The 14,439-nt window shown below is 37.5% G+C and overlaps 1 protein-coding gene across 1 annotated transcript; it reads right to left on the minus strand.

Moving 5' to 3' along the window:
• Positions 1–37: 37 nt before the first annotated feature.
• On the minus strand, positions 38–14,094 carry LOC101517266 (high mobility group protein B1-like). Its single transcript, XM_058666637.1, has 3 exons — positions 13,965–14,094; positions 10,967–11,058; positions 38–562 (listed from the first exon to the last, which is right to left on the minus strand). The coding sequence occupies exons 1-3, from the start codon at positions 14,092–14,094 to the stop codon at positions 38–40; spliced, it is 747 nt and encodes a 248-aa protein (XP_058522620.1).
• Between the last annotated feature and the right edge of the window lie 345 nt (positions 14,095–14,439).

Below are 14,439 nucleotides of genomic sequence, written 5' to 3' on the forward strand. Positions count from 1 at the left end.
TTTCTTTTTTTTTTGCAAGTATGGAGTGATAATCAGTTTACAGAGTAACAATTATTTCACAGTATGCGACAATATCCTTTTCGTATTTTTCCTTCAGCTTGGTAGCCTTCTTTTCGTCAGGCCGCTTGTCATCGGCAACAGCGTTATTCCACATCACTCCCAGTTTCTTTGCAACATCACCAATGAAGAGACCAGGATGCTCACCTTTGATTTTTGGACGATACTCAAAACAGAACAAGAAAAAGGCTGAAGGAGGCCTTTTGGATGCATTGAGGTCCTTGAACTTCTTTTTTGTCTCCCCTTTAAGAGGGATATAGGTTTTCATTTCTCTTTCATTATGAACCTTGTCTGCCTTTGTCATGTCTTCTAATTTTCCCTTCTCCCTAGCAGACATGGTCTTCCACCTCTCTGAGCACTTCTTAGAAGACTCTGAGAAGTTGGCAGAAGCAGCTGGGTGCTGCTTCTTGTGCTCTTCCCAGCAAGTTAGCACAAAGAATGCACATGATGACATTTTGTCTCTCGGCTTCTTAGGATCTCCTTTCCTATGGTTAGTTATTTCTTCCTTGAGGCACAGAGTAGCCCAGTGCCATCCAGCTCTCAATTGCCCCAGCACTATCTCTATGGAGCTCAAGGTACTTCAATCTTCTGCTTTTACTTTAAAGAAAATTTGATATTTCTTAAATCAATGATGAACAAGGAATGTTTAAACAAATAATTCAGCAACCACACTCCTTCTTACTTACCCAAAAGACAAAGCAATTTGTCTAAACAAATACTTTTACACCAATGTTTATAGAATATTTTAATTGTCAAAACTTGAGAAAAAGCAAGATATTCTACTGTGCATGAATGGATAAATATCTTCAGAGGCCTACCTACACTGTAGCATGGTAGACTAAACTTCTACCCGTGGCGCAGATTTTCAATATGGACACTAGTTCATGTCCAGGTTGCTCCACTTCCAATCCAGCTCCCTGCATATAGCATGGGAGAGCAGTGGACAATGGCTCAAATCCTTGGGCTTCTGCATCCACATGGGAGACCTGGAAGAAATGCTCCTGGCTCCTCGCTTTGGATGGACTCAGGTCCATCCATCATAACCTTTTGGGAAGTAAACCAGGGGATGGAATAGTCTCTGTTTCTCTCTGTAACTCTTCTGTAAAAATAAAAATAAAATATGTCTTTAAAAAATTAGTACCCCAGAAGATATAATGTTATTCATCACTCAAAAAGATAAGCTACAAGTCCATAAAAAGATATAGGGGAAGCTTTAATACACATTACCATATGAAAGGAACCAATCTGAAAAGGACTTATATTGCATGACTGAAACATTGTATTTTTCCAGAAAAAAAAAAAAAACTGTAAAGATAATGAAAAAGATCAGTAGTTGTCAGGCATACTCAGGAGAGATAAATATTTGAAACACAAAGGATTTACAGCATGTTGGAAATATTTCATATGATGATATAATTGTTGTATGTCATTGCACTTTCATTCAAATCCATAAAATATACAACACCAGAAAAGATTTCTAAAATCAAATGTGGGTTGGGGGTGATGATGTATCAATGTAGTTTATCAGTGATTAACAGATGTACCATTTTCATGAGGATGAAGATAATCAGGAATGCCAGACACTGTAAGCACAGAAGAGAAACGGGAAATTTCTGTATAGTCTTTCAACTTTCTTGTGAAAACAGAAGTCCTCTAAAAATGCTTTAAAACAAACAAAAATAAAAAAGCAAAATCTGGTAGTAAAAAAAGGATGTATTATGGGTTTCCCTGTGTGTCTCCAACGCATTTGACAGTCTGTGAGCTCAGTCTCCTGGTTTTGCCTTGGTCAAAAACTTGATGAAATGTAATATCCTTTGAACCAGAGGCAAGCCATTTCTACTTCTCTGAAACTCCAAGTGACTTAAGGAATAGTAAAGGCCTAAATTTAAACACAATAAATCACCAAAAATCCAAGTTAGAACACATTTCTTTTTTGGGGGGGCGCTAAGAATAGAGAATAATTGGCCCTAAACTACCTATATTTTTTGCAGATGTTTATGGACAAAGTGTACATTAGAGATTGTTCTTAGTTTCAAATGTTAGAAACACAAAATAGGAACTAGATATGATGTTTCTCCCTGTTTGGTTTATGTAGGTACAAATTCTGATTAGAATGCTGTGGTTTGGAAAATTTGGATAGGCATTCCATTGCATTGATCCTGACAAGTGGATATGCTCCAGGAAAGTCAATTAAACAGAAAAACTGAATATCTTAGAGCTAGAATAATTGGTCACAGCTCAGGCTAAAAATCCATTTCCTGTTACATACTGTCTCGTCATCTGAAAGAGCTATTAAGAATTCACCATGAAAGCCAATTACATAAAATTTTTATATGCGTTCTTTTCAAAGATCTAAATATTGTACTTAATTGACACACAGACTACATCTTATAATCTGTGAGAAGAAAATAAATTTTATGGCAGGTTGTTTAGAATTTCAATTGAAATTTATCTGTGAATTAAAATATGTTCTGTCAATTAAGGTATTCTAGCAGAAATTCAAAATAAATGATGATGTTTAGCGTTTCACAATGAACTCATCTTTGACAAATGGAAAACATCAGTCCCTGCACAAAGGGCAGTCTCTTTAGCAAATGGAGCTGGGAAAATTGTATCTGCACATGCAGAAGCATGAAACAAAGCCTCTATCGTATACTTCATGCAAAAATAATTCAAAATAGATCAAGGATCTAATTCTATGACCTCATGTCACCAAATTACCATAGTAAAACTTTGGGGAAACTCGGTCAGACATGGACATAGGCAAACACTTCTTAGAAAGAGTTCTTGGAAAGAATCACAGGTGATAAAAGAAAAGCTAGATAAATGGGATTATATCAAGCTAAGATGGTTCTGTACTACGAAGGAAACACTCAGCAAAGTTAAGAGACAAACAACGGAATGAGACAAAATATTTACAAACTATGCAACTGAAACAGGATTAATATTCAGGATCTATAAAGAGCTAAAAAAAAACCCAACAATAATTCAATAGTCTAGTTAAGAAATGAGTAAATATCATGGAAAGGTATTTTCGAAAAGATAAAAATGCCAATAGCCCACAAACATGCTAAAAAATTCTCAGGATCCTTACCCTCCAAGAAAATGCAAATAAAAACCATAGTGAGGTTTCCTTTCACTCCTATCAGAGTGGTTACTGTTCAAAAAAATCTAAAAGTAACACATGCTGGCAGGGATGTGGGGAAAAAGGTATCCTGATACATTCTTGATGTTAATGTAAACCAGTATGATCATTATGAAAGACAATATTGAGATTCACCTAAAAAATGAAAATATCATAAGAGACAAACATGTTTTCTCTGACATGCGGAAGCTAAAATAGAGTACAAGAAATGTATAGGAATCAATTTGGAATCTCTTGATCAATTGTCCCTTTACCCCTTGTTTACACTCCAGTAGAACCATGCTCTTCCTTCTTTCTTCTCACTTATTGAATGTTACTGTTAGTGGTGAATTTAAACCTGTGATTAGGGAGTGGATTAAAAATGTTTTTGCTAAAAAAATCAATTTTTAATTTTAAGATAACCTTAAAGGTCACTGCATATCCACAGTACTTTAATTAAAATTTGAAGTACTATCAAAGTTTCTAAAGTAACATTGGCAATGTATGAAAATACATGGCATGTTTTCAAACTACATATTGTACATTTTACCTTGATTAGTGACTTTATACTGATCAAATCATTGGCATATAATAATCATCACAAACACCGATATCAGGCCTTCCACATTAAAACCTGCACTAGACATTTCCTTCTTATAGTCCAGTTCCCTGTAGACTGGAATATCAGCTCATTCTTTGCCAGGAGGCCAAGGTTCTGCTTATAACATGCCTTTCCAGCTATAAACATGTATAGAGAGAACAAGGAGTGACTTTGACTTCAGGGGAGTAAGGTAAGAAAGTGATTTTAGGGATTTACTTCAGAACTCAGTGCAGGCCAATAAAATCGAATGCTGAGCTTATTTGATGTTTGCTATTGCCAGGCTAATCACACCAGATTAAGGTTGGAAGTACCCCTCAGTGACCTAAGAAGCAATTTCAGGGTGTGCATTGATTGTATGGCCATAATGTACAAATCTGCAATGGGCTATGGAATGTGGATATGATTTAGCATTTTGCCATTGGTGGCCAAGTACCTGCCCAACTGCATCTTTTCTTTACCATAGGAAACACAATTTGAGAAAAGTAATCATCTTCTTTTGGGAAGAAAAGTTATGTGGGTGCTAGCACATTGCTTAGGAACCTGGATTTCTCCACCCATGGATAAAATCAAGAAAGAGTTAAATCCAGAATCTTATGATGTCTGACTATATGGCAATGACTAAGAATGAGGTGGCTTGACATACCCAAGTACAAGGAAGAAGCTGGCTGGGATGAACTAGCCCTATTTGAAAACTATCATAATCTATTATGAACAGGACATCAGCTGGATTAGGGGATACATTTGCTCTTGGGATATCACATAGTGTCAAAACACACCAACAGTGGATACAAAGCAATACTCATCATTCTGGTGTCATTTAGCATTGAAATAAAAGTATCAACAGACATAACGAAAAGAAGTAGACTAAGTAGCATTTCCGGAAGGATAAGGACAAAGTCAGATTATAAAGACTGGAAAATGCCCAGCTCAAACCACATGCACGTATAATTCTTACACTTCTTGTGGCATTTGAATAATCTGAAGTTAATAGTAATGTTAATTTTTTATGTTATAACCTTGGCTGGAATTTGTTTTACCTTATATAAAAGTTTGATTGCCTACCCACCCAACATTGCACACATTTGTGAAATCCTCACAATGGAGATTATCTACCTAACGCTTATCTTCTTTATCACAAGAGGGTGGATACTGCTGTACCTTTGTTATCACTACACTTACACCACACAACAAATGAGAAATTTTATATCAGCTGGATTAATTTACTGCTTCAATGATTGAATCCACGGTGAGGATCACACTGTGATCGTCACAGTTGAACAAAACTGATTACTGCATCACTACTCTCAGATCTTCAGCCTTCTGGAAACAATAAAAACTTAATGTTCAGTTTATCAAAACATCTAGAATTTGTAGGCTCACCACTGGCAGTATTGTAGTTAAATTATATCTAGGTCTATAACAATAGGGATCAATTACACCAATAACTCCATGTTCATTGTAGATAATGCTAAATTTTCTAAACTAAGAGTTGTTAACAATGTATTAAGTGAACTTTCATAAACTTTGAAGTGCTTTAATTTATGATTAATTATAACTACTAAATTATATTATTACTTTTCTTATTCGCCATTGTGAATGCAACAATAAACACCAAAGGCTCAAAGACATATCACCAGTCTAAGATTCAGAATTCTTTTACTGCCCAGATTCCTTTCCTGTTACCATCTGTTTCTAATGATTTTACAGTTGTCCTTTGTGCTCATGCTTTTGGCCCACACTCAATAGTAGAAAAAAAATCACTTTCTTCTTTTTTTAGTAGGTTATACAGCAAACACTTTTCTTGATTTTAATTGCCATTTTCAAAAGTAGGTAAAATTTAAACATGACAAGGACAGGAGGAATTATGAGCCAGAGAAGAGAAGAACAAGAATAAAACAAACGGACAGAAAACCAGTCTCGATAGCATTAGGAAATAAAGTTGGATTAAAATTGGAAGAGGTTAGGAAACAAATTTAACAGAATTGTCTGTTCAAAATTTTTGAGTGAAATGACGCTTCCCACATTAAAAGGAAGAGAATTTTCAAATGTGCATCAAGGAATGTGATCATTTCCATATAATTTGCTCTAGTTTGAAATCAAAGTCTGAATTCTAGCATAACATCAATTCTATAAACCATGGGAACAGAGGAGGAATATTTTCCATTACAAGTAGGTACCACTTTTTCTTTAATAATAACTCATTTGTAGAAAGAATGAAATTGTGTAATTCCTGAAAAAGTAATTGGAACTGCAAGACGTAATGATAAACATCAAATATGTGGAAGCTGAAAGCATTAATCTAAAAGTATAAAAGTATATGGATTCTAGTGGCTGGAAAGGGAGGAAAGAGAAGGACTACAGGCCGGGTAAATGATGAGCACCAAAAGGAAATCAGACATTAAAGGAGTACTATCACCCTATTTTTGAATTTTAGAATTCTTATTTAGATTAGATCTTTACATTGAAATAAATAGATCTATGCATGGTTAAGCAGTGAGTTCAAAACTTGAGAACATTGCCCCATATTTTTTTGTTTTTTTTTTTTTTTACTTTATTGTATTGTTGTTGACAATCTTTACATAGTTAATTGCGGTTAAAAAAAAAGGGTTCAGGGGGTATAGGGAAGTGGGTAATACTATTATGTCCATATTGTTTCCATCATGTATCTGAGGTAAAGGGGACTATTGAGGGAGAAGCCCCACCCGGTTTCCCGCCCACCCCAAGTCCTGGATGTGGGGCATGCTTTGAGATATTTGCTCAAGTGGTTTTAATAGTTCTCCAGTTACGAATCACTGCCAGTTTCGCTCGATGAGGTCGTCCACTGATTGATATGGTCCATCATAAAGTTTCCGTTTGCCCCATATTTCGCTGCCAACATATAGCTGAGATGAATGATTGACCGGTCCTGTCTTCTGCCTTTTCTTGGTTAGAGTTCTGAGTCCAGCAGTTCGATTGGGGAGATCTCCAAAGAAACCTTGAGGTATTCCCAGACCAGATTCTTGTATGTTCTAGCAATCACAGGGCCCGGCACAGTCCATCACCCCGATCAGCTGGTGGTTGCAATTGCTGGGTTGGTTCTGTTTTCAGTCCTGAGTTGCACTGGAACCAATGGGTGTTGCAGTCCAGTCTGGTTCTGCCCAGCACATACTCGGCCCTTACATCAACCAGTGGGAGCTGCAGCCTAGTCAGGGCGACCCACAATAACCCCCATCAGGCTCACCCCCTACCCTGGTTTGCCAGTATGTGTAGCAGTAGACCAGTCTGTCCCCCATCCCATTTGGCTCTTGTACTTGTCAATGGGTATTAAAGCTTAGTTCCATCTAACCAACTCAACCATCCAGCCCTCACGGATGTTGTTGAGTGCCTCTCTGTCTAGCCACCCCAGCCCCCGTCCTAGTTTTCATGCCCTCCCGCGGGACTAGTGACCCAGGAAGGGGGAACCCACTTTTTCCCTCCCAGGTCTCTCTCAGTCCCGGTTTATGCACTCTTTAGGTGGTTCTGTGATTTGACTTGACAGAATTAGTCCCCAGTGCCAGCTTCTGCCAGCTGATGCTGCGGCCAAGCCCAAACATCCTCACCCACTCTAATTTATGCTTGCACCCACAGGAATAATCAGCCCAGCCTGGCTTTTCCCTGATCTAGTCCACATGCAGCACACAGGTGATATAGCCTTGCTTAGTCTGGTCTGTCCTCATCCCAGCCCACGCTCTCCAGTGGGAGTAGCTGTCCGGCGAGGGGACAGCCCCTTAATCCCCCTGCCAGCTCTGTCCCTCCCTTCCTGGATCTCACGTATGCTGGTTAGGTGCTGCAGTCAAATCCAGTACAGGCAACCTCACCCTGGCATTCCATAATGTGTACTGGTTTTGTCACGACCAAACCCAGCTCAACCCACACTCTGTTCTGGTGTTCGGATTTGCCAGTGGATGACATGAACTGATTCAGCCTGGTCTGCCCCTGACCCATGCAAAATGTGTGCCAGTGGGAAACTTTCCATGGCCTATTCTGGGCTGTTTCCTATCATGCTTCTTGCGCTTACCTGCAGGGACTGTGTCCTGCCAGAGGAATTGCCCAGGCTCCTCCATCAGAACCCTTCCCAATGCCAGATTTTGCGCATACCAGGGGGTCCTTGAGCCAACCCTACTCAGTTCACCTCCTGTCCTAGCAGGAACAGTGGCTTTTCCCAGCTTCTGCCCCCTACTTTTAATACAACAGAATACTTGGTTAGCATTTTGGCTATTAATCACTTCTGATCCAGAATCCTAATAATGTGCCTAGAAGACAGTGGTTGATGACCTAAGTATTTGAGTTCCTGGCAACCAGTTTGCAGACAGATTGAATTTCCGTCTCCTAGTTTCAGCCTTGCCCAATCTTGATTTTATCAGGCAACAGGGGAGTAACCAACATATCAAAGGCATTGCTATCTGTCTCTCTCATTACACCTTTTAAAAAAGAAATAAAAATCTCCTAAAATGAAGTAAATATATGCCAAATTTTCACTCCATCAAAATTTATAGGTGTACGAAACACATAATATGATTCTGTTGTGAAAAAATATGTGAATATTATTTTTCAGTTTTCAATTTCAGCATTTTATATGTGATCTAAAATTAACGTGTATGCAGATGTATAGTAATATCTTTAGATAAGTAGTAGTTCCTTGAATTGATACTTGCAATCAAAGACTTCCAATAGTAATTTTCCATTTAAATGTTACAGTTTCTCAAAATTTCCAAGAAATCATATATGGGCTTATAAATAAGTTATAGAAATACAAATGATCAAAAAGACAAAAGCCCTTATAAACACTTCAAGGGAAAAAAATACTGAAGACACTTAAAGTCTCTAATGTGGTGTTATTTACCATCCAGTGACAATTTCAATTTGGGGGGTAAATAATGTAACCTCATAACATAAATTAACCTCTGTAATCAACAGTCAACATACTACAGCATGCAATGATATTCAAAGTTGACAATTACTCAGCATACCTAATCCTCCACTATGTTTTCTTTTGCAGCTCTGCTCAATATATTGGAAATTCAGTCAGGGATAACTACATCTATGTGAACGATAATATATCCGATTTAGTTGTCTTGTACATACAGATAATTCAGCTCACTATTTTGTCTAAATGCCCTCAACTGCATCTATGCTATGAATAAATATTAAATTCATGTTAAGATTAAGCTTCAAATCCTTTCCATAGGTCAAAGTTATTACCACCTGCGAGATGAAAACATCAGGATATAATCAGCCAATATAAATCAGAAAATAAATCCCCAATAAAGAAATTGGTTTCATGTTTAGTCCAGTCTAGAAAAAAATCCTGTATATGATCTCAACAAATGCTATAAATTCTTTTCCTTAGAACTTTTAAAATCTGAGCTTTCAAAAGTTACAGTATTTCCTTTAAAAAAAAGTATTTTGTAACTCCCAGATTTAGTTTTCTAAAGGAACAAAATTCTGGTCACAATCAATTTTATTGGAGATAGAATTTATTCTTAAACAAAATAATTAAATAATCAGGCTGATGTTTGGCATACCCATTATCATATTACTTGTGATATTCTCATATCATATTGGCATACCTGAGTTCCAGTCCCAGCTCCAATCTAAATTTTCGCTTCCTGGGAGGTACCAGATGACAGCTTATGTTGGCAACGCCCGCGTCGCCACGTAATCCGAGCTGAGCGGAGGGACTAGGGTTACAACACAGACAGCGCACAGAGGACAACACAAGATGCAGTACACCGAATGCCGATCGATGACAGATTGATCTTTATTGCAACTCCAGGCTTTCTTTTATACTCTGCTTAGCTCCTCCCAGTGTTTATGCAGTCCTCAAGTGGCCACCTTAAATCCTTCGAGTTCCTCCCAGTAGTGGCAACCCTAAGTCCCTTCAGTTCCTCCCAGTGTTTATCCAATTCTCTAGTGGCCACCCTAAATCCCTTGAGTTTTATCCAATCCCCTGGCAGATAACTTGACAAATAGGAAGCAGGAACTTGCGGTTAAGCCAGTGGCTAGATGTATCAGGCCAAAATTGCCAATCCTGTTATGCTCTGAGAAACAAGCTAAGCTGTGGAGTTAATCCTTGGGAGACCGGGGCCTGCAAGCTTAAGTACTTGGGTTCCTGCATCCAGGCTTAGATTGAGTTCTTGGATTTTAGTTTCATCTCAGGCCCAGTCATTGTAAGCAATAGGGGGTGAATCAATGAATGGGAAATATTTTTCTCTCCTTCTCTTACCCCTAGTTCTCATGCCTTACTGCCTCCTCCTTATCTCATGGTATCATCTTTCCACCTTTCAAACAACAATGTAAACAAAATTAAATCTTCCCCAGTCTCACAGTTACAGTAAAATGTAGGTTGTTGAAATAACTTCTTGTCAGAAAGACTGGACTTATTTGGATCATGTGTTTGTAGCTGTGTAACCTAGAACAAATTACTGTTTCTCAATTTTCTCATGCCCCAAGTAGAAATATGGTCTCCAAAAGATCATTTATTCAGTTCATAGGCATAATGGAACTCAGATAAGAAGGCATGCATGAAGAAGTTTAAAAAGAAACCAAGGTATGGAAGGTTCCAATACTAGATATAGGGTTTTTGCCCTTACCATTGTTCACATTTATAAATTTATTATTGATGGTTATCTAATTAACCAGTATTTTTGAGCTCTACAATTAGAAATTAATGAATTATCTTTTCCTACTCTTGGAAATAATAATCAAATTAGAATTCACAAGTAGTATTTGACTAATATGTTTATCAAGGTGACTGCAATTCTTGTACTCATCTTCCTTCCCTCAAGAAAGGGAATATTGTAAGACAGGCTTTAGGAATGTTTAAAACCAGTGACAAAAGAAAGCAAAGCACAATGAAGAATGAGAGCACCAGCTGATATTTGGGAAGTTGAGAAATTTCTTCTCCTAAACTTTGGCTTGAGTCTTAACAAATTTACTGTAATTTGGTTAGTAACATGGAACAAGAAGGTAGAGGACCAACTAAGAATTGCTACAGACTGTTCCTATATGACAGGTGTGGGCAATGTTTAAATAAGTGAGCTTCTGAATTAGAAGGCTTTAGAAGAAAGTGCAGAACTCTGTTAGGGTTTATAGAAGGGCTTATGAGTTGGCACAGCAATTATCCTTTCTCTCTTGCTCTAAAAGATTACTTAGGACCAACAGACCTTGTTAGTTAGTTCACCGAAAACCCAACATGCCAGACACCAGGAGTCATAGGAGAGGGCCTTTATTCCAGCAATTATTACAGGAATGGCAGCTACAGAGAAGAGGGGAAAGCAGGAGCAAAAACAGAGTGCACATGGGTTTGGGGTTGAACAGAGAGAAACAAAGGAGGTGAGAGAACAGAGAGAGACAGAAAAGCAGAGAAGACAGAACAAAAGTGAAAGGCACATTTATTGCCAGAGGTATTGGGGTCAGGGATTGGCAGATGTGGCTTAAGTGGACACCAGGCATAAATGTCTCAGGGCATTGGTGGAGTTAGGTGTGACGGTCATAAAGTACAGGGATTGGTGGAGAGCATGTTTAAACCTACAGGGCAGGAAGCTTGCACAAATGAGGCCCTAAGGAGGTTCAGAGCTAGGGGAACCAGGTATTTTCAGCAGTGCTGGGTCTAAAGTAGCATGTCAGTCTTCTGGGCCACTGTTCCAGTCACAATGCCAATACTCTTCGCTCCAAACCTCATCATGTATCTTAAGACGGTTCAGATTCATACTGCTGTGTCACAAAACACTTTAAAATTTAGTTCAGTAAAATTACTGTTTATCCTCAGGGATCTTGGGTATCAAGAGCTTACAGGAAGTGTGGCTTATTTCTTCTGAAAGGACTAAATAAGCGACACTGACTTGACAACCTGAGGTTGGAATCTATTGAATACAGATTACACACGTATCTGGACATGATACTGGCTGGCTGATGAAATTTCCACAATTTGTTGAGGCTTCCACATACTCTAATTGTGAGGCATTGATTTACTCACACCACAGCTGTCTAAGGGTGTCCAAACACCATTCCAGGACCCAGAATCAAATAGTCTAGTTTGAAAGTAAAGTACACAAACACATTTTCAAACATGGCATGTTATTGGAACTATTAGCATAACATATGTGTAAAGTACGATCTGCCACACAGTTATGGAAAAATAGCTTAAAAGTAATAGAGGTCATGTTAAAATCAAACATGTGATTGTAAATTTTAGAAATATAGTATGAGCAAGAATTAATTTCAGGAATTGTGTATGGTAAATATTACTCTGGTAACAAACGACTTCATGCAGAAAATTGGTCTACTAGTGGGCTTTGGAAAATATCTAAGTGTGAAATAAGCATAGGGAGATGGGAAGTAACAGGACTTCTGCTAGTATTACCAGAAAAATATGATGTGATAAACCATTTCAAAAGTCTCAAATTTATAAGAATAAGTACAGGGGCTAGTGCAGTGGCACAGCACACTAATCCTCCACCTACAGCACTGACATCCATTATGGGCACTGGCTCCTAGCTGCTCCACTTCCTACCCAGATTTCTGCTTATGGACTGGGAAAGCAGCAGAGGAGGACTCAAATCCTTGGCCACTGCACCCACGTGAGAGAGCTGAAAGAAGCTTCCAACTTCTGGTTCTTAGTTTCAGATTAGCCCAGCTCCAACCATTGCGGCTATTTGGGAAATGAATTAGTAAATGGAAGGCCTCTCTCTATGTGTCTCTCTCACCCTTCATAAAAATCTGTCTTCCAAATAAAAAGAAGCACATTTTTTTTAAATGAGAACAAATGCTTACATTTATATGTCCTGAGGTTATCTGTAGTGCAAATGATCTAAGTTGGATTGGGTAGCACTGCCACTTTAAGTATATAATCTATTGATGTTGGCTCCAGGCCTCAGGTTTAATTCAGCTCTATCCCACATATGCTTCATCCTTGGTAAGCTAGGTGCTACTTATTCATCTCATAACGAATGGCAATAGTGATGAACACCTCTTCTTGTGCCACATTTGAACATATTCCATCTATTCAGTGAGTCTTAGGACAAAACTCAACATTAATTTACAGGGAAAGTATGTATCAGTCCATAATGTGAGGAATATGGAACAATTTTCTGAAAAACAATGCAAGCCTTCATAAAATACATAAAAAGGAGATTTTTCCAAATTAGAAAAATAACCAAAGTAAGTATTAAGTGGGGAAAATAAGTATGTAAACTAACAGAAATAGCAAGGCAACTATGTGTTGTGAGAGAAATCACAGGTAAAACAATGACATAGAATTGAGGCACCTGGAAATGTTTTCTAAATGAATCTACATGTGTTCTCAAATTTCCCACATTTATGCACATATAGAATTGCTATATCACTATGACATACAATCAGCTGTATACTTGGCATTCTATTTCATTGCAATTATATTTTCATACAATGGTTTCTCTCTTGCTAAATAATAAATTTCATGAGCTTCAGAATTAAATCTACTATTATTAGCTGCCATATTTTTAGTGCATAATAGAGAGATAATATATAGATAGTAGTAAACAAAAGTTTTTATTTGAATGAAAGAATAAGCAAATCTAGAAACAAATGTCTATTTTCTTGTAGTATGTATGCTGAATAGTTGAATTTGATGTTTTACTTAAACTCCAGTGGGACAAATATAAGATTCAAAAAATATATTGCCTTCATATCCTGACTTGAACCAGAGAAATCCAGGCACCAACCATATATGAGCTGACTTAATAAACTTTATAGTTTCTCTCTTTTTACTCACTATGTCATAGTCATATAATATAAAGATTCCAATGTAATCTTTTTTTCTCACTTATATTTTGCCTCTAAATTCAGTTCTATATGTCTCTACCATTGAACAGGTGGATTATTTTCTTATTCTGGCTTTAAAGTTAAATGGTTAGCAGTTAATTCCAGTTAACTGCAAAAGATGAAATTACATTCTTTTTTACAGCAGAGTATTATTACACTGTGTACAGACACCACATTTTCTTTCTCTGGACATCTGTTTTGGACATATAGATTTATTCCATAGCTTACCTGACATGGATTTAGTTGTAATCAACATAGGAGCACACAAAACTCTTTCATATGCTGATTTCATTTCTTTGGCAACTGGGCTAATTCCAAGTTAGGAGCCAGGAGCTCTCTCCCTGTCCCCCAGTGTCTTACCAAACACATTATCATGGAGTTGGAACTGAAGGGAGTAGCCAGGAGTTGAATCAGTGGTTATAAGGGATACCAGCACTACAGGTAAGAGCAGCTTCACCCTGTAAGGCACCATGCCATCACAAAAGTCCATCGATGGCATATCTTTAGTATAGTATAGTATAGTATAGTACAGTATAGTGAATTTTTGAAATTCCACTTGGTTATTTGAATACCTTAAGAAATGCCCATTTTTAACCAGATTTCTTTTCAATCAACTTGTTTCAATTTTCCATATGTTCTGGATATTAACTGTTTACTAGATGCTCAGTTCATAGTTTACCTCATTCTATTCGTTGCTTCTTCAATCTTGATCATGCTGTTTTCTCTGCAGAAATATTTCAGCTTGAAGTTATCTTATTTTTTGAAGTTATCTTATTTTGATAACTTTTGCTTTTACTCCCCATACTTTTTAGTTTGCATACAAATAATCCTTTCA

Source organism: Ochotona princeps, chromosome 7, assembly GCF_030435755.1.
Source record: "Ochotona princeps isolate mOchPri1 chromosome 7, mOchPri1.hap1, whole genome shotgun sequence".
NCBI lineage: Eukaryota > Metazoa > Chordata > Mammalia > Lagomorpha > Ochotonidae > Ochotona > Ochotona princeps.